The sequence below is a fragment of the Microtus pennsylvanicus genome, chromosome X (assembly GCF_037038515.1).
Source record: "Microtus pennsylvanicus isolate mMicPen1 chromosome X, mMicPen1.hap1, whole genome shotgun sequence".
NCBI classification, from domain to species: Eukaryota; Metazoa; Chordata; class Mammalia; order Rodentia; family Cricetidae; genus Microtus; species Microtus pennsylvanicus.
Window position 1 is genome coordinate 44,493,286 of NC_134601.1, and position 20,605 is coordinate 44,513,890.

Consider the following 20,605-nt stretch of genomic DNA (forward strand, 5'->3'; position numbering starts at 1 on the left):
GGGACATAGCCTGACTCAGGCATGTCCCAGTAGAACACAGCAGGCCAGCTTCCATTAAAATGATCCCACCCCCTACAGCGTAGCCAGAAGTTCAAGGGTGGAGTTTTCTTTCTCGTCCATCTGCCCATCCACTGCAGCTGTTCCTTGCAGCTGGGAGAGCACACCCCCTCCACTCCTGATCACCCGGGGACAAACAGCATCTTTCCTACTCTGCTGGGCCACCTTGCCAAGAGGCTATTTTCTCTCTTCTCACTTACCCTTAACTCTGCTAACAATAAAAGCACAATTCTAAAAATTGGTCTAGTTTTACACTACAGGAGATCTAGCAGCTTCCTTAGAAACAACACCACCATGTTTCTCCCAAAGCCCAGCTGTTAACGCAACAATCCCTAGAGCCCAGTGAGGTCAGCGGAAGACAGCAATGGTTGGAGGGAAAAAGGCATCCTTGACCAAAGCTTCAAGTTGGTCAGAGTGTTTAAAGATAGCAAGTATCCCACTAAACTTTGCATTATATGGACCAGGCAGGGAACAGTGTGTTCCAGTTAATCTAATATTATGGTTAATACAGAATCACCATAGAGATCACACAGAAATCACCAATTTCCAAAGAATCAAATACAGCTCAATGTGTTTAACACAAAAATGGGACTGGCCATAATGTAATCACTCTTTGATGATTCAGAGGACACTTCAGGACTTTGTGAGGCCTCCGGGTCATCATTATAAGCCCCAATTACTACAGAGCTCGCCATGTGCTGGGGTGCCAGTTAAGGAGATGTCAGATCATTGACTATATTGGGTCATGTTTCTCCATTCCTTCCAATTTGCATGGAAATATGGGTGAATGCAGGCAACCATCTCTGTCCTATGTGCCAACAGAGAGCCAGCAGAGAGCCAGCAGAAAAGAGCACAAACTGGAAATGACTATCTTCTTTAGACCCTAGACGAGTTCAGTGGATCAAAAGTGATAGTGGCTGCCCAGAACACTCAATGCCTTTCTACCTTTCTCCTCTTAGTTGCAGTGGGAAGCACCTCCTCCTCTTGCTCAAGGGAAGACCTCCTGGCTTCCCATATCACAGTCTGCCATACCAGCAAAGGAGCTACAGATCTATCTCATGATCACTGAGAATCTCATCACCCTATGTGATAGGTTTTATCAAAACTTTCTGAGTGGCAGGGGCCTTTCTTCTTTCCATCACTGGCTTTTTTTTTTTTTTTTTTTTTTGGTTTTTCGAGACAGGGTTTCCCTGTAGCTTTTGGAGTCTGCCCTGGACTAGCTCTAGCTCTTGTAGACCAGGCTGGCCTCAAACTCACAGAGATCTGCCTGCTTCTGCCTCCCGAGTGCTGGGATTAAAGGCGTGTGCCACCACTGCCCAGCTCCCATCACTGGCTCTTAACAAGAGATAATGCCAAATCTCTAATCTAACAAAGCTAAGAAAACCACCTAAAATTGTAGGTGATCCCTCTGCCCACATCCAGGATTCTCTTGTCCCTGCAAGGAGCCTGTCATTTTAGCACAGAGAAGCAAAATTCCAACCGTCTACTTGCACCAATGGTAAAACCATCCAACCCACCTTTCCAAGGACGCCAAGGCAAGATTTTACTCTTAGTCTTACTCACCAGACTGACTACGTGTCCGAGTGCTCAGAACCACAGGGATGAAGTCACGGAAACTGCTCTTTGCTTTCTTTTCCAAGGAACCTAGAGTGATGTGTGGTTTAGGAACAGAAGGCAGAAATATCATAATTAGAAATCTATAAACCAGAAAGCCCACATGGGATGCTCAAATGAGAAAACCAAAAGGTTAGTATTGGCCCTGCAGTTACCCTGGCTTAACCCAACTAACTCTCCTTATGCCACCATCACTACCCATTTCTTTGGGAATGGTAGTTTTAAAAATTGGGAGTTAGGTCATTTTTACTGGCACTAATAAAGGCAATGTATCCAATCAACTCAACAGCATACCCCAAAGTAGCATATCTGTTTACATAACTCAAAGGTTAACTTAACTTTGTTCGTTACATTCTAACTGAGCTGTAGCAAGTTAAGGCAGGAAGAGGTAGACAAATGGAAACAAGTATACAAGAACAAAGTAGAAGAGGTAGGTCATGTCCAATGAGCAAGATCATGAACGTGGACTATTGTAGCCAGGATTGCCTGGGTCATCTCCCATGAAAGCACTGAGGGACCATTTACAACAGAGTATACAGGTCAAGCATATCCCACACCCAACCCAAACATTCTGGGTATCCTTAAATGATTAAAAAAGGGCTTGAGACATCTGTAAACCTTTCTAGCAAGCGAGCTAGTCAGCTATTGGTTTTTAACCTTTTTAGAATGGGAGTTTTCCAACATAACAAAAGGTAGAGAAAACAGTGTTATGAATCCCAATTCTGCTGTTTTTGTCTAAGTATTCTTACAGCTGCTTCTTCTTTGAGTCTTAATCCCACCTCATGGAAATGGGTTAGTGACTCTATTGTAGAACTTCTATCTGTTTACAAGTCACCTTATTCAATGTTAAGACTTCAGAATGTGTGGTACTCTAATGCATTAGGCCAGAATACATCCATCCTCCTTGGCTGTTGACTTCAGAGGTTCCAATTCTATCTCTACTCCACAGCAGAGAAGGATTCATTTTCTACTCAATCTTTCAACTATTCTCTCCCCACCAAAATTCCACTGGCTCCCTGGGGAGCTTAGGCTACAAGGTCATGCATAGCCTTTGGGGTACCTTCCTCATGACCTTCAGCTCGTTTTCCTGGAGGCTGGGACTCTGGCTTTGTTGGCTTCAGGTGCTTGTGCTTTCCCCTGACTCCATTGTGCTCTTTTCCTGAATCTGAAGCCCCTCTGGGACTTAGCTTGGTGGGTTCCTGGGGGTCTCCAGGCAGCTTCCGGCACTATGAAAAAGTAGAAAGAGTCAGATCTGAGGTCAGGTTTGCTTCTTAAGAATGTTCTCCCACAGTTATGTGCCTGCTGCTCATGCATGGATATGAACTTCCTAGAGTTAAGACTGGGGGTGTTTGTGTCACAGCAATATAGGACACAGTGGGCTATAAGGGTTCCCTTGGACTGAGTCAAATGACCTTGCTGGTCCCTTCAGGCATCCATATAATTTTAAAGATGTCTACAAAATCTGTATTTATGGCCCCTGAACACACATCCAAAGTTGTTTTAAAAGGTCCAAAGTCAGGACCCATACTGTGTATACCAGTAGACAAGAGATAGGGACTAAAGAAAAATGCCTCTTCCGCAAGTTGGATAGCTACATAGTTTAAGCAACATCACTGTGAATAGTATTACTATCAATTGAAAATAATTCTGAGAACTGTCAAGAAAAATTTTTCTCATGTACCAGTTAAGGCCAGAAAATGGATTTAACTACAGCAAGGAGAGGAACATTACATAGGAGATGTGATTCCCATCTCCCTGTGAAGATAATGGACAGGGCCTGGTTTGGTATACCATTCATAGTGAAGCTGAGTATACATTAAAGGCTGCTTTACACTCTGTATCACCTTGAACTCTAGCATTTGCTTTATCATAACAACTATCTCAATGAACAGATGAAGAAACTGAGCCTCTAAGATAATAGGTCAACTGACTTTTTCTGGGCCACACACAGTCTAGCGTCCATACTAACACAAGGGATGCAACTACCAGGCCACCCTGCAAAATAGCTTATTTATACCTGCAGTAAGAAAGATAGAGCTGGGACTGCTGGCCCTCAGATCTGGGCCTTTTCTCATCAGTCTTCAAAAATCTCCTCCCCTATTTGCTGACTCTTCATCAACTGTTGCTGCTCAGTCCCATTCCCATCTACTGCTGGTTTATCAGATTACACACTACAGGAACTTTACCCCAAACCCACAGATTTTCACAAGCTTTCAGGTCCCTCTATGACACTAAACAAAAATGGGATAAGTCGGGTGGTGGTGGCACACACCTTTAATCCCAGCACTTGGGAGGCAGAGGAAGGTAGATCTCTGTGAGTTCAAAGCCAGCCTGGTCTACAGAGTGAGTTCCAGTATAGCCAGGGCTACCGAAAAAAAAAAAATCTCAAAAAACAGAAACAAACAAACAAAAAAAGAATGGGATAAGATAGTTGATGTAGGGAATGTGAGAAGCATTAAACACACTCAAAGTCAGCTGGGCATGGTGGGGCACGCCTTTAATCCCAGCACTCAAGAAGCAGAGGCAGGTGAATCTCTGAGTTCGAGGCCAGCCTGGTCTACAGAGCATGTTCCAGGACAGCCAGGACTACGCAGAGAAATCCTGTCTCAAAAACTAAAAAAACTAAAAAACAAACAAAGAGCAACAACAAAACCAAAAATAACCAAAACAAAACAACAAAAAACTTTGAAGTTATGTGGTGGTCAATCTTGATTTGCCAACTTGGCTAAATTGACAAACTGCTATGTAACTCTGGGTGTATCTGTGTTTTTTTCCCCAGAGAGAATTAACTAAGAAAGGAAGAGACCTGCCATAAAGGTAGGGAACATCATACCAACCACAAGCCAAGGACTCAGATGGAAAATGAAAAGGTGATGGGCTGAGAAGGTAGTTCAGTAGGTCAAGTACTTGCCACAAGAGCATGAGGACCTGAGTTTCATCACCAGAAAAATACTAAGTGAGGTAGTTCATGCTTTTAACCCCAGCACTAGGGAAGCAGAGCTAGGTGCATCCCTCAACAACTGTATTATAATTGGTGAGCTTCTGGTTCCAGAGAAAGACCCTGTCTCAGAGCACAAAATAAACAGCTAACGAAGAATCACATCCAAGACTGACCTTGGGCCTACACAGGTACCTGGGGACATGTACACCCACACACAAGAGCACACCTAAACACAAAATAGGAAAATGGGAGCCCAGTACTACAGACATCCAATTGTATTTGCAGTCTCTCTTTCTCTCCCTCTCTCCTTCCTTCCTTCCCTTTTGGCTGCCACGGGCTGCTGTTCTACTCCACTACACTCTTCCCACTATGAGGGACTGAAATCTCCAAATCCGTGAGCCAAAACAAACTATTCTTCTCTCATTGTTTTCTCAGCTACTTAGTCACTAGGATGAAGACTGACACTTTTTCCCCTAATCACATCTGTATCACCTTCCAGTACAGTTATCAAACCTCAGTTCCAGCAAAAAGGATGACAGCTCTCTCACTAATATTTGAGGTGAAAGAAACCTCAATTCTCCAGGTACAGGCATTACCCATTACTCAGCGGAGGACTAAGCTGAATGAAACTCAAGTTACTGCTAGTTCCTATGAACCAAAGTGTCAAGAAACAAAGACCTAGAGAGAAAGGAGGAAAATGAAGATGACTGCTTAAAATCTGGCCTTCAGGTCCATCCAAAGAACAACTATTTTAAGTCAGGAGAAATAAAGTTCAATACACTACAACTTGAACATGTCCTGTTTATTTCTAAATATTGTTTTTTAGTTGCCCCTTTTGAGTATAGATCATTAACTTTTTTTTAATTTATTTATTATGTATACAATATTCTGTCTGCGTGTTTTGCCTGAAGAAGAGAGCACCAGGCCTCATTACAGATGGTTGTGAGCCACCATGTGGTTGCTGAGAATTGAACTCAGGACCTTTGGAAGAGCAGGCAATGCTCTTAACCACTAAGCCATCTCTCCAGCCCTAGATCATTAACTTTTACATCCTAAAATAGACATAACAGAACATCTAGAAGAGATTTCTGTTTGTACCTTCTGCCACGGAAGCAGTGAAAGTAAAAATATATGATGCATTCCAACTACACAAGAAGTTGGGAGGATGTAGAATCAAGATCAGTGTTCAGGTTAACAGTTAACAAGAATAAAGGATAAGCAGCATCAAATGAAACATAAGTCTTTGGCAGGCAAGATGCATTAGCAGGTAAAGCTGCTTGCTGCTACACATAATGATCTGAGTTCAATCCTTGGTGCCCACTTAGTAGAAAGAGAACTGCTGAGATTGTTCACTGACCTCCATAGAGATGCTGAAGCACACATGTACCACACATATACACACACACACAAATAAATATAAATGCAATAATAATTTTGAAAGAAACACAATTCAAGAAAGCAACAGAAACCTAGTCTGCCTCTTGGCCACTCCTAGCAACGGGCTGTTTTGAATTAATGCCTCATCTTAGCTTAGTTATCAGTCACGTGTTTCTCAACAAAATGTGACCTAACAAAACACCTGGATTATTTGGTTTCCAAAGGGGGGAGAGACTGGAAGTGCTGGTTGCCTTCTCCTTATCCTGTAACTTTATTCTCTGCTCCACTCATTTTTCAATTGGCCTACTGAACTAATCATCTCCTACAGTTATCTATGCCTACCTATCATTAAGTCAACATGGCAAGACATAAGCTCCACAAGGGCAGGAGTCCTTCTATTTGTGATACTAAAAACAAAAGGAGCCACTGATACCAACTGAGTGCTTAATTATGTGCCAAGTACTATTTTAAGCACTTGTGCACCATCTCATCAATTTTAACAACTTTACTGAGCTATGCTGTACAATTTGCTTACTTACATGTACAATGTAATTATTTTTAGTGTAAACACAGAATTGTGTAACTATCACCACTGGTATCCTATAGGAACTATCTCATCACCCTGAACAGAAACCCATTAATTGGTTATTCAACAAATCTCCTAGCCCTAGACAATTACCAGGCTACTTTTTCTCTTATCAATTTGCCCATTCTAGATATTTCATATCAACATCTCATTTAACCTTTCCACCAACCCTCAGAATAAATTCTATTATTTGTCTCATTGCAGAGATGAAGGAACTGAGGGTAAGAGGGATTAACTAGCAAGCTTTATCTTAATCAATGTCACAGAGCTAGGAAGAAGTAGAGCCAAAAAGACCCTATCAAAAAGTTCCTTCCTTCCCTGGGCCCCAAACTGCCAAGGCCAGTGGTCCATCATCTTTAAAGTACCAGGAAGAACTGGTCCTTGGGGAAAAGCCTGTGATTAAGTGATTTCCTTCGCCAGTATGTTCTTCTGCTTTCCAGCTTTATCTAGGACAATGGCTTCCCTGGCCCCAAGGATGAAATCATTTCCTACATCCTATGGAACGAGCTTTGCCCTTTCCAGGTAAAAAATATAGAGAGACCACGAATTAAAAGCTCTGTCCATTCATCAGCTCTGTTCACACAGTTAAGCTATTCAAGAACACTATCTAGGAGTTGGGAGGGAGGGCATCAAATTCAGCAGAGACCCACAAGCGAAGCAGACCATCAGAAGTTCTCAGCCATACACTGGTACCGACCTTGGATCCCAGGGAACTCTGGACCACGGGCTTATCCTGTGGCTGAGGTGGCGGTGGTGGTGGCTGCTGCTGCTGCTGCTGCTGCTGCTGCTGTGGCTCTTCCTCGGTTTCCTTTTCTTTGTTACACTTCACCTTTTTGGGTGGCAGAGATTCTGTCTCTTCATCTGGTTGCCAACTGTTCTTGCAAGTAAAGACCCCAATGCTTTCCCGCTTGACTCGAGTTTGCCCAGCTTTAGCCCGAGCTTCAGCCAGGCCCCTCTGGGGAACTGCTGGGAGACCATCAGCCCGGAAGCAGTTGGCTAAATTGAAGACCACATCACCATCCACTTTCTCCATTTTCACTCGCCCCAGATCCACCTGACTTCCAAGCTGTGAAAGGTCTGTGCTGGGGCCCCTCTTGCTGCTTGGAACCACATCTAAAATGAGTTCCTTAGAGTGGCTGTCATGAGGTAGCAAAGGCAGCTCAGGCATCTTGCACAAGTTCTGGGGTGTGGCCAGGACCAGCTCATGGGACATATAGGTAGCAAGCACTTGGTTTTTAGGCTTTGTGTCTCCTGCCAGCTTCAGGCCACAGACTGCCTGGGGGCCTTCCATCTTAGGAGTACTATCAGGGCAGAGGTGGCTCTCAGATTCTTCAGGTCCCTGATTCACTCCAATGTCCCCACTGCTAGGCTGAACAGACAGTGCCAGGGTCCCTGTCTGAGGGCTGAGAGTCAAGAGGACAGGATTGACTTGTTCTTCATAAGGCTTGGCAGCAATTCGGCAAGTTTTGTTCTTTGTGACAGCATCCTGTTCTGAAGCAAAGGGGCCCCCAGGCCGTGGCTGCCCCTCAGGAAGTCCATGAACAGCTTCATTGGAGCCAAGAGATGACACACCAGAAAACTCAGAAACAATGCTGGTGGGCCTGATAGGCACCCCCTGATTGGGGGTTAGTTGCCCGGCACTGGAAATGCCAATAGAAAGCAGAGATGCTTGGTGGTATGGTGACCAGCCAACAGGCAGGACCTGGGTGCTAGTGGGTTTCCCATTGACAGAACATCGTGGGTACATATTTGCCAGCCCTGTAGGTTTCCATAAAGATAGCTCCTTAGTTTGGCACCCTGGCAGCCCAGGGGCAATGCGGGCTGGGGTATAACGGGATTTGACTGTGCTTTGCTGTCCCTCAGCACCAGCCTGGCTGCCTTTCTTGCCACAAGTGGCACCAGTGCTCTTAGGCTCTCCTTGATCAATGATGGAGATAGGCTCCTGCTTGGGGAGATGGCGAGGATCTCGATTAAGGCCCAGGTTAGGGTCCTTGTTCAACAGCAGGGATGCAGGCACTGGGTTGGCCACTCCCACATATGTGCCAGGAATGGTGCTGATCAGAGCAGTTGAGTTTTTTACCCAGGTGCTTGGGTCTCCATTCCTCACCATCTCAGGAAAGATAACAAAAGGTGAAGAAGTGGAGCCCAGGCAGGAAGTGACATTGCTGCCAGCAGCCTGAGTTGTGCGCTGAGACCTAGACAAGACTGTGGAAAGGAGGGCCTTGCTGCTGGTGTGCACAGGGGTCAAAACAGGCATGGGAGGTGTTTTACGCTGGTTCGGCAATGGAAGCTTCTGACGGTTGGACTTGGAAGAGAGGTCAAGAGGCATCTCACTGCACTCGGGTGGAGAGGCCATCTCTCTCTCCAGTTGTGGAGGTGACTTAAGAGGAGAGAAGGTAACAGAAGTTCCTTCTGTTTGTTGCTCGGTGCCCCCTGGCATCTTGGAGGGGTGTGGTGGGACTGAGTTCCCGCTGGGAGCTGGCAGCAAAGGTTGTGAAGTTGGAAGCACCTTGGCAGAAGCAGTGGTGAGGGAGGTATCTGCCAAAGGTCCGGGGACCCCATCAGGAGCAGGCTGGGTGTTAGTGCTGCTGGATGGGGACGTACAGGAGAGCCTGTTCACCTCTAAAGAGACCAACTTCGAATCTGAAGCCAAAGGCCGGGCCACAGAAAATGCATATGGATAAGAGCGGAGCTCTGGGGAGGCCAACACACCCGGAAGACACCTATCCTGTAGGTAAGATGGCAGAACTGGGAGCGTGAGTGTGGAAGAGACTCCCAGAGTAGTTGGCAGTGTAGCCACACTGAGTGGCTGCCCACAACTCGGAGGTGGGATGTATACCAGCGGCTGGTTAGGGGTCAACACTGTCCCTGGCTGAAAAGACAGAGGAACTTTTTGCATAGCTGGTGCCTGAGCTGCAGGAAAACACACTCGACTCAAACTGAAGGAGGCTGGAATGGGTGCTGAGGTGGGGATGGCAGCTGGTGTGGCAGCCGGCATGGGCGTGGGGGCTGGAGTAAAGATTGGGGCCGGGGTGGGTGCAGGCACCGGTGTAGGAGCAAAAGCAGGGATAAGCGTGGGGGTAGAAGGCGGGCCAGAAGATGGGGTTGGAGTGGGCATTGGCACAGATGGAGGGGCAGGAGCTGCTGGAGGCGTGGATGCTGGCATGGGAGCTAGAACCGGAGTTGGGACAGAAGCAAGGACCAAAGTGGGAGCTGAAGGAGGCACAGGAGCCTGGATCAGGGCCAAGGGAGGTGCAGAAACAGAGACAGTGAGAGGAGTAGGAGCAGGAGCCGACAGTGGCACTGGGACTGAGTGGGGAGCAGAGGCTGGCACAGGCACCAAGACAGAGGCTGACACGGAGAGAGGGTTTGAATCAGAGATGAGAGTAGGCACCGAGGGCGGTGCTGGAGCTAGAGCGGGCACTGGTGCTAGGGGAGGAGAAGGAGCTGAAGCCGATGTGGCAACTTGGACTGGAACTAGTCCTGAGTGGGGCACCGGGGCTGGGACAGAAAGGGGAACTTGGAATGGATCGGGAACTGATGGGGTCACAGAGGCCGACCCAGGGGCAGGAGGGCAGATAGGTGCCGGAAGCTGACTGAAGTTAGTGGTAACTAGAGGCAGGGTTCCCTCCACAGGGACTCCAGTTCCCAGAGTTGCCAAAATGAAAGTGTTCTTCTCCCCAACACTGTGCCGAGAGTCCAAAGCCTTTACCCCGACTGGCGAGCAGTCAACCTGTTTGCTCATTTGGGTGCTTAGGGGAGTCCAGGAGCAATTGGCCCTGCTATGGCTGGCCTCAGTGCTATCAGGAGTGGGCAGCTTAAGCCCGTCTCCTGGGCTGCTCAGTGGCATCAGGAGGCCCTCGGCCTCTCCTGCATTCCCAACATAGTCCATTTTTGGCTGGGAATCATCAGGCTGATCTTCTGACCTGTGCCCAAGTTTTTCTGTTGTACTGCCATCTGGGTTTGCCCCCCGGGCATTGCTGCCACTTCCAACTGCTGTGAGCTCCACCTGCAATGAAAGAACAGCACGCCCATCTTAGCAAGCTCCCAGCAGCTGATCCAAGTATCCTGAGGCCTAAGAGGTAACTGCTGGTCCTTTCTGCAACTCAACCAACTGCAAAGTACCAATGTACCAATTTCTATCTCATCTAGAGCAACATCTGTCTTCTTGCTGCCATTCTCAGCCATATGCCCCTGGAAAGCTCACTCTTTGATGGGCAGCATATAACAAAACATAGATCCTTACCTTGGAAAAACTGCTGCTGACACAAAACTCCTGAGATCCAAAGTGCTGGCAGTCACCTGTCGTGGATTCCTCATCAGAAAGAGGTGCTCTTCTGGCAGGGAAGACACAACCAGAAAAGGGACATATGGCTCAGACTTAGGCCACTGACACTTTCTCTAGACGGCCCTGCTTCTCTGCCTTCCCACAAAACCCTCCTATCTCACTTTTCACGGCGGCTTCAGGGGATAGCAGAGTACTAAGGGGATCAAGGAGGCAAAGCAGTCTCTGCATGCGGCTTTGCAGGTTCTTCAATAGGAGCCTTGTCTGACCAGAATTTGGAGCTACTTATCCTGCTTTCTAGTGTTTTCACAAAAAGTGTGGAAGAACTCCATCTTAGCACCTTCTCCTTTGCCCTGGAGCTTACCCATCAAGGTGACCATTTCAATCTAGGAATATAGGGCATCATCAAAACAGAGATAGATGTGAACTCAACAGCCTCAACAGCATGCAAATTCATTTCATTTTAAATCTCAGCTTGTTTCAAGTCTATATGGAAAGTGCCATATTAGGGTAAATCTCTTCCAAAACAAATCACCATTCCCATTGTGTTTAAGTCCAGTCCAAATCTGAATCCCCTATTCATCCAGTGGTCCGGGCATGCCTGGAGACTGTACACATTCACATTTGTCAGCACATACAACGACGCTGATTTGAGGCTATCTGGTCACTGACACTAAGAGGCTCTTTAAAAATACTACATTTTAGCCAAGCATGTGTCATGTGTTTGTAATTTGAACACTTAGGAAGTGGAGACCGGAAGGTAAGGAACTCAAAATTAGTTGGGCTACAGGAGACCCTGTCTCAAACAACAGCTAAATGGAGTAAATGTGGCGGTGATTCACATCTTTTTAAATCCTGGCACTCAGGAGGCAGAGGCAGAGTTCAAGGCCAGCCTAGACCCTGGTCTAGGTAAGGAATTTCAAGTCCTTAGCAAGGCTACATCATAAGACCCTATCTTAATTTAAACCCTGCAAAACGATACAACAAACAAACGAACAAATATTTCTTTCTCTACGAAGGAATGGTTCTAGAACTCTATCTGGCTCCAGCCAGCATCTTCCCATCTCATACATAATACACAAGGAGCACCTTCCCTTCAGCCTCTCTGTACCACCACATTTCCTCCCTTCCCAAAGGGAGCCCCTCAAAGCCACGGACTTCACGTTCACATTGGTATGTGCCATAAGTAAAGGCTTAAAAGGCCAGAAAGCTGCGGCTCAAAGGAGAAAAACCCAACTGTATCCCCCACCTGTTCGTAAAGAACTCTCTAAATTAAGGTAAGAATCTTCAAAAATGTTACATTTGACAAAACAAACAAAAGGATAAAACTGCTAAAGTTGAAGGACAAACACCCAGTCAAAGTTTGGTACTCTAAGTGCAGCAGGAACACACTGCCCCTGCACTAGGGAGCATATCAATAGAGCAGCCGCCAGGGTGGGAGTGGCTGCAGAGGAGGTGGGGGTCAAAGAACAAAGCTGCAGCAAGTTTTCTTGGTGGGCAAAGCATACGACTGTTCTGCCTGCTCTTTGTTTGATTTTGCCTGCCATCTTTGGAGCCCTGCCAGAGATCCAATACAGCCTGTGAAGAAAAGTCAGCCCCTGCCTTACCAACCACTCTAGTCTAAAGGTATTTGGGGTGTCTGCAGCCAACTCCAACAAGGAGGAGTACCCTGCAAATAACTCTCTCCCTCTGACTAAACAGGGACTCCCAAATAGTACCTGGGGCAAAAGAACCAAAAATGGCAATGGGGATCAGAACAGTCCTCTCCCCATCTTTTCAGTGCTCCAGAACGGGCTAACCAAGGGGGAAAGGCTTGTCCCCTTTAAAAAACAGCTAGGGTGGCAGAAGTGGGAGAATTCCACGGCTGGAACAAACAGAATGACTGTGAGGCAAGGGCTTTGGAGGCAGTTGGGGGTCTTGAGGAAGGGGAGGGCCCCAAGGAAAGGGAAAACACACTTTTCACATCAACTCCAGAGAGACCAGAAAAGCAGGACCTATATGCACCAAGCCTTGGGCTGAAGAAGCATGTTCCAACTAGAATCACCAGGGATGGTTTAGCGGGAGGGCTGCGGGGGTGAGGAGGAAACAGCAGTCCCTGCCTCCAAAACTCCACATGGGAAGGCACTATTTGTTTACATTCTTTCCCCTCCTGACCATGAACCCTCCCCACTTGGTCCGCTGCTCCTTGGGCAGAAATCCTGCTTCGAAGCAGAAGCTATGTTCTTGCAAGCCAGCAGTTACCAGGGAAGCCTAGAGTCAGGCAGAGAAGCGGGTGGTGGCAGCAGAAGCAGCACTTCTGGCTACTCCAGCCATGCCTAAGCCTCACCACCAGCCCCCAAGCTCTGGGAAAATGCGTGCGATGATGTTTCAAATCCTCTAAGGGGGGATGCAAAGCTGAGCAAATATTTAAAAAACGCTCCACTGAGAGAGGAGCCTGGGATCAGGAAGGCAGAGGTGGGGAGGGGGCTGGGTCAACTGAGCAAGGTTATGGGGATAAAGGTGAGGAGAAAATATAAGGAGCTTCCCATCAGGACTAGAAATAAATTCTGTTTCTTCCCATTAGAAGCCAGCTGGTATGCTCAAGGCTTTGTTGAACTCAACCAAAATGAGCCACCACCTCTCAGCTGTTTTCCTAATTATTAAAGGCTAACACACCTGGACCTGTCATGCAGGCCCTTTTCAGTTCCTGTTGGTCTAAGAAAAATAGTCAGCCTAGAACGCATGAGACCAACCTCTTACCAGTCCCTGAGACTTTTCCTATTTGAAGTCTTACTGCTCCTCCAGGACCCCCTTTACTCCAGCCAAGGCCTTCCCAAACACTCAAGGAAATATGGATATTGGCCTTCACCCCAAACTCCTAATTCATCTCTCCAGCCTGAGCTCAGGATGGCACTGTCCTCTGATAGTCCCATGAAAATGCATCATTCTTGCATCGAGACTCCATAGGACCTGTTCACACCACACCTCAGCACTTACCAGCAATGTACTAAGATGTACTACCGGTTTGCTTTTGTACTGACTAAATACTTAATTAAATGCCAGAAGCAAGCAAGCTGATTTAGCTGGAGGTTTGACTATAAAGCTGACCAACTGCCTGAAACAGTCAAAAAGGCAATGCCTTCTGTTCTCAACCATATTTGATGAAGCTGGGCAGACTTCTACAATATCATCTTAAGTTTATCCCCAAATACAACTTTATACCTCAAAACTGTAAGGTCTACAGTAAGTTGGAAAGGATGAGGAAAGATGGTTTTTCACAGTACTTTGGAGGCTAAGACAGGAAGACTTTCTTCCCATGCTACATAGCAAGACTCTTGTTTCCAAAATGGGGGAGAGGGTGGGGACTGGAGAAATGGCTCAGCAGTTAAAAGAACTTGCTACTCTTCAAGGGACCTGAGGTTGATTCCCAACACTCACATGACAGCTCACAACCATTTGCAAGTCCATTTCTAGAGCATCTGATGCCCTTTATTTGGTCTTTATGGGTAACAGGCATACACATGGTGCACAGACATACATGCAGGCAAAACACCCATATGCATAGAAAAAATATATATAGAGAGAGAAAAGACACATTATATAGTATATGTGTAATATTAATTACCAGGCATGGTTGCTCACACATGACATCCTAGCAGTTGGGCTGAAGCAGTAGGATTACTACAAGTCAGAGGTCTACCTAGGTTATAATAGTAAGATCCAGGTCAGCCTGGGCAGCAGGAAAGAGACACTGACTCAAAAAAAAGAACACATAGGGTGAGATTACATTTTGGAAATCAGCTGTAACATAGCTTAGACTGTGGTAAGAAGGCAACAAAGGGAAGATGGGATCAGAAATGACAATGTTTAAAAGGTCACCTTAACCACTGGGCATATTTGCTAATTTAGCATCTAAAGAAAGGTCTGTAAAAATAGAATTTCACATCTACTTCCAACTCCCTTCTTGGAAGGAATATAGCACAGTGAACCAAGGTAATTTGTCCACTGTTTTTTAATTTCTCAGGTTAACACACAACTGCCTGCTTTACTGAGACAGTCTCACTTATATAGCCAAGGCTAGTCTAAAACTTAATATGTAGCCCAGGCACGGCCTCAAATCCACAGTATTCCTGCCTTAGCCTCCTGAGAACTGGGATTACAGACATGAGTAACCATGCCTAGCATGTGCACTAGCGTCTTGAAGGTTCAGGCTCACAGCTCTAAGTCAGCCTCAACTACTTATAACTAGAACAACATGGCCGAGCAGTGCATACTCACAAATCACAACCAGCACCTTGCCTTGCCAAAGATCATCTCTCAGAATGATCTGAGAACAGACCTCATAGACAAAGATCATCTCTCAGAATGATCTGAGAACAGACCTCTGATGGAGGAAGGTCATTGGTTAAGTAATAAAGAAACTGCTTGGCCTCATAGGTTAAAACATAGGTGAGGGGAGTAAACAGAACAGAATGCTGGGAGGAAGAGGAAGTGAGCTCTGAGGCCATGCTCCCCTCTCCCCAGCAGGTGCACACGATGAAGCAAGCCGCCAGGTCAGACATGCTGAATCTTTCCCGGTAAGACTGGTGCTACACAGTTTATTAGAGATGGGTTGATCGGGATATCAGAATTAGCCAGTAAGGGCTAGAGCTAATGGGCCAAGCAATGTTTAAATGAATACAATTTATGTGTTGTTATTTCTGTTGTAAAGCTAGCCGTGCGGGAGCCGGGCTGTGGGAAGAGGCCCGTAGCTCCTACTACAGACCTCATAGACAAAGATCATCTCTCAGAATGATCTGAGAACAGACCTCATAGACAAAGGAAAATCTTTTTCTTTCTGCTGTCTCCCAGAAGAATTTCACTTCATTTTCATTGGTTTTGATTTTTGTATTCTAAAATTAAATTTCTTTTTTAAATCCATCTCTAAATGCATTTCTCAGTACAAAAACCAAAAAGCTATCAGGTGCTAATAGAGTAAGAAAATAAAAGGGTTTATTCTCCTAAACTTAGTCTCAGACAAGTACGTACTTCTCTAATTAGGAACTAAAGAAAAAAAATCATTTAAAAAAAAACAAGCACACCTTTAATCCCAGCATTCAGGAGGCAGAGGCAGGTGGATCTCTGTGAGTTCCAAACCAACCTGGTCTACAGAACTAGCTCCAGGACAGGCAGGGCTACACAAAGAAACCTTGTCTCGAAAAACAAAAACCAACCAACCACACAAACAAAAAACCCACAAACATGAAGCTGAGCATTCCTGAGTCCCAGTATTTCATCCCTAGAGCCACAAAATCCTAGTATATAAAAGCAAAAGCTGACATTCTTTTTTCTCTTCAAAATTATCAACATTACCTCTCCCAACACACGGACGGCTTTTAGGTTTACCAGGGAAACTCCAGCTGTATTTCTTTTTTACATTCATTGAGTTATTTGAGGTGTAGGGTAGCACTGGTGTGTCCACGTGGACATCAGAGGACAACCTGTGGGACTTATTTTCTCCTTACAACTAATGGGTTCTGAGGATCAAACTCAGGTTGTCAGACTTAGCAGCAAGCATCTTTACCCAGTGAACCATCTCAACTGACCTAAACCAGGCTCTTTATTTCTTTTTCTTTTTGAAGACACCAGATCTTAAACTGGAGGGAAAGTCCTATTGTAATTCCTATGGCGTATTTGAATTTAAATAGTCAATAGATTAAAATACCAGAACAATGCCTTGAAGTTGGAAAAGGTCTCATAACCACCACACAGAGCAATTTGGCCAGGGGTTATAAAAGGAAAATATAAACTCTGAAGGACAATTGGGTACCCTTGATATGAGGTATAATTTTTAAGAGGCCTCTCTTGATCAACCAAAAATCAGAAAACTGAAACACACATACAAACCAGGCAGGCCTTAGCAACTCAATTTTATATTAAAACCTCATCTTCCTTGGATACTTCATAAGGTCTTCTTGACAAATTTTTGCTAGTTTCCTGATGCAGGAAGTACTGGCCCCCAAAACTCTGACGACCGGTTCCCACCTTAAAGCTGTATGATGAGGGGCTGGAGAGATGGGTCAGCAATTAAGAGTACACTGTCTTTTCCTTTAGAGGACCCAGGTTCAACTTCCAGCACCCACATGACAGTTTATAACTGCCTGTAACCCCAGTTTCAGAGAATCTGATATCTTCACACAGATGTACATGCAGGCAAAACACAACTACACATGAAATAAAAATAAATAAATTATATTTATTTAAAAAGCTACATGAGCCGGGCGGTGGTGGCGCATGCCTTTAATCCCAGCACTTGGGAGGCAGAGGCAGGTGGATCTCTGTGAGTTCGAGACCAGCCTGGTCTACAGAGCTAGTTCCAGGACAGGCTCCAAAACCACAGAGAAACCCTGTCTCAAAAAACCAAAATAAATAAATAAATAAATAATAAAAAGCTACACGATCAACTTTCTTCCAAGCCCTGAACAAGAGACGAAAATATCTTACATGGAGTTTTAAGTGGCCAACTTTGACATAAAAACAGAAACAGTGAGCACCTGAGCTTTTCTTTACTCCACAATCTTACAATTCTTAATAACGACACAGATAATACTAGGTGGCAAAGGTCATCTGATGGCTTCCTCATTTTCACTGGAACAAGGACAGTGTGGCAAAGCAGGCGATCCCCATGATTGAGGAAAATTAGAAACAAACAGGAATCTTGTCCCCAAGTCCTACCCCCAAAAGTGACTAGGTACAGCTTTACCTCTCCTCGTTGAGGCCACACATGCGAATCCGGTCAGAACTGGTCCAGTTGTGCACGCTGCTGTAGAGCGGTGCTGTAGAGATCATGACAGCCACTCACTGCCAGATAGGATCTGCTGCGGCCACTCCCCCTGGGGAAAATGCCAAAAAACTTAAAATGAGAATAAGCACAGCCACTTTTGCCACCTTTTACACTGAAACACTTCAATTAAGGTAATCATAGCATCAAAACGCTGAAGTGATCACTCTCACAAGCCAGCCTGCTATGGAAATAAAGGTCCAAAGAAGGAAAAGATCACACCAGTTTTCCAGTAATCCACATTTCAAGATGCAGACAAAGACACCGCAATCACCCTGAGTGATTTTTAAATTATCTTCAAAGGCACATATGCTTGAATGTTTTGAGGAAATTCAATCTACTGCATCCAGTTGAGGGACAGTATATTCTCAAATACATTTAGCCCAAGCAACCCAGTCAGAGTGCTGCGTCCATACCTGAGCAGCAAGTGCAGTGAAAGACAACTGGGGGTCTTTTCACAGCTGCTCTCTAATCCATGGATAGGGAAGGATCTGAGTGACACAGCCAATTTAAGCTCTCCAGAGGAAGCACACACTTTCTTTATAAACCTTTCAAAAGTATCCTGCTCTGTGTCCAAGTTGGTCACAATGCAACTATGGAAGGTGTGGAGAGCTCCCTCTAAATTAGATGCAATACTCCCCTTGTACTCTGGCCACAAACAAATGAACAAAAAACAAGCCTCCATCAAGCACGCATTTCTGTCCTCGTCCTTTTCTATTAGTCTGTCTGCCCTGCCATGGCTTACTAACCCTTTCACGAGCCAGAGTCTATTTGTTATTGACAACCACTGCACAGCCATTTCATCTCTGACAGAAAAGGGGGTATCAAGGAAAATAGCCTCATTCAGTACGCCTGCTTTGTTAACCTATTAGCTAAAATTATCATTCACCAAAGTTCAACTGAACGGAGCCCTATGGTGATTAGAATTTTCTGCTGTTGTCTGTGTTCCAAAGAAGTCACAGTAATGTACAATCACATCAGAGATTTGTTCCATTTATCCTCTTTTCAATTTTCACAAATTGTTCATATTCAACATAATTCACTTACTCATTCAACAAACATTTGTCCTGTGTACTAGGGATTCAACAACTAAAAAAACTGGCAAAATTCATACCTGTAGAGTGCTTACATTCTAGAGAGGTGGTGACAGGAAGGACACTAAGCATATTAAATTTTTCTGTCATAGTGCATCCCAAGCTACACACCATAGACTAAGGAGCATGGGTACAATGTCAGGGGGAGTAAGTGGGGGGGGGGGCTGCTTCACAATAGGGTGATCAACATAGGCCTCACCAAGAGGAAAACATTTCAACAACCTAAGGGATATGAAGGAGTGAGCAATGTAGATACCTACAGGGAAGAACATTCCAGACAGAGGGAAGCAAAGTTCTCAAAGCAGGAGGAGGCTGCCTGCTCAGAGCAACAAAGAGCCAGGAAATCATCACAGTTGGATTCAAGGAAGGTGGTAAGGAAAGAAGAGTGAGATATATCTCCCCACTGTTATCTTTGACTTCATCTTATCCTATTTCTGCGCCAGTCAAGGGGCTCTGTTGTCTTCGCCCCTTTCCTTTATACTTCTCCTGTCCTGTTTTTCCTGGCTCAGTGCTAGCTGGCTTCTGAGCATGTGCTCCTTCTGTTATCCACCCCAGAAACCTGGGTGTTCACAGAAGATGAGCTTTCCCCTTACTCCCTCCTTTCCTTCCTATCTCTTCCTCCTTTCTTTTTTCTCCTTCTTGTTCTCTCTCTTGCTCTCGCCTCACTCTCATTCAGTCTATTGGTCTCTCAGATGTCTTGTGGCCCCTCCTCTTTTCTGCCAACTCTCTGAACACAGCCTCTTCCAATTTTTCATCCTGCCTGTCTTCTCAGACTCTCCCTTACTTTGTCTCATCCTCAGCATTCCCGTTTCATTTTCACTGTGATTGTTCCCTTCCTCTCTCCCTTGTTTCCCCTTCCATTCTTTCCCATCCCCACTTCTCCACCAACCCTCTGCTTCTTTCCCCGTCTCATCTTTCAGCCTATCTCCCCTTCATTCTGGGTCTCTTTCTGTGTTTCTCCTTGCTGGGTACGCCAGCCTTGCCCTCCATCTCTCTCAGCAGTCACAATTCCAATTCACCTCTAGATGTACATCTATTTCTCTAATCCTGTCCTCTCTCCATAGGTCTAGACCAGAATTCCAGATGCCAGCAACTTGCTGTTAACTGGATGCTCACTAAGCCTCTCAAATCCACCATATCTCAAACTGGACTTGTTATCTGTCCCTATAAATGCACTCCCCAGCCCATTCACCATGTCACAGCAAGCTTCCTTAGTTATTAGCACCACCGTCCTCTCACTTGAAATATCTTCAACTCATCTCCCCATCACCCCGATGACCTCAGGTGTCAAGTCTAGATAAAGCCATCTCCCTTTCTCTTTCTACACCTCTTGCCTCTGCCCTGGTACAGGCCTTCATCATCTCACCCCAGGAATATTATGCTGGCCTCTTACTGCTCTCTCAGCAACCCATCGCTTGATTCCACAATCAATTCATCTTCTGAAATGCTGCTTTGATCAGACCTCCCTACTTTAGTCAAAAGCCATCAGAATCAAGCTAGCACTAAAGCAAGCCAGAATTCTTAGGACAGCCTTCAGGGCCCTTAGGAGCTGGCTTCAAACCTCCTCTGAACATTCTTCTGCTTTGTCCTACCGTTTGCCTGTCATCCTTGCCATCCCCAGCTCCTCATCATCCAGTTTCAGGACTCTGCTGCTTCTTCACTTAAATGTCATTGTGTCATTCCCCTAGCCTCAGCTCAAGAACCGTTGACCCCTCCCATTCTGGTTCTCCTCAAACATTTCCTTCTTTCCTCTATTCTACCATGGGTTCGTCTCTGCTATGAGTTAGCAGGGGAAATGGCATATCCATCTCTCCACCACACGATCACTTATTAGACTTAAGGAGTAACATCC

General features: G+C 45.6%; 1 protein-coding gene across 5 annotated transcripts in view; it reads right to left on the bottom strand.

Annotated features, from left to right (window-relative positions):
- Positions 1 to 20,605, bottom strand: part of Bcorl1 (BCL6 corepressor like 1) — a 68,594-nt gene that overhangs the window by 30,332 nt on the left and 17,657 nt on the right. For all 5 annotated transcript variants that reach the window (XM_075957290.1, XM_075957291.1, XM_075957292.1 and 2 more), the window contains 5 exons: positions 17,582 to 17,711; positions 10,822 to 10,912; positions 7,273 to 10,584; positions 2,732 to 2,897; positions 1,621 to 1,701 (listed from right to left, as the gene is read on the bottom strand). In XM_075957290.1, the coding sequence (XP_075813405.1) occupies positions 1,621 to 1,701; positions 2,732 to 2,897; positions 7,273 to 10,584; positions 10,822 to 10,912; positions 17,582 to 17,667 (3,736 nt within the window). In that variant the 5' untranslated portion in view covers positions 17,668 to 17,711. The remainder of the gene's footprint in view (positions 1 to 1,620; positions 1,702 to 2,731; positions 2,898 to 7,272; positions 10,585 to 10,821; positions 10,913 to 17,581; positions 17,712 to 20,605) is intronic.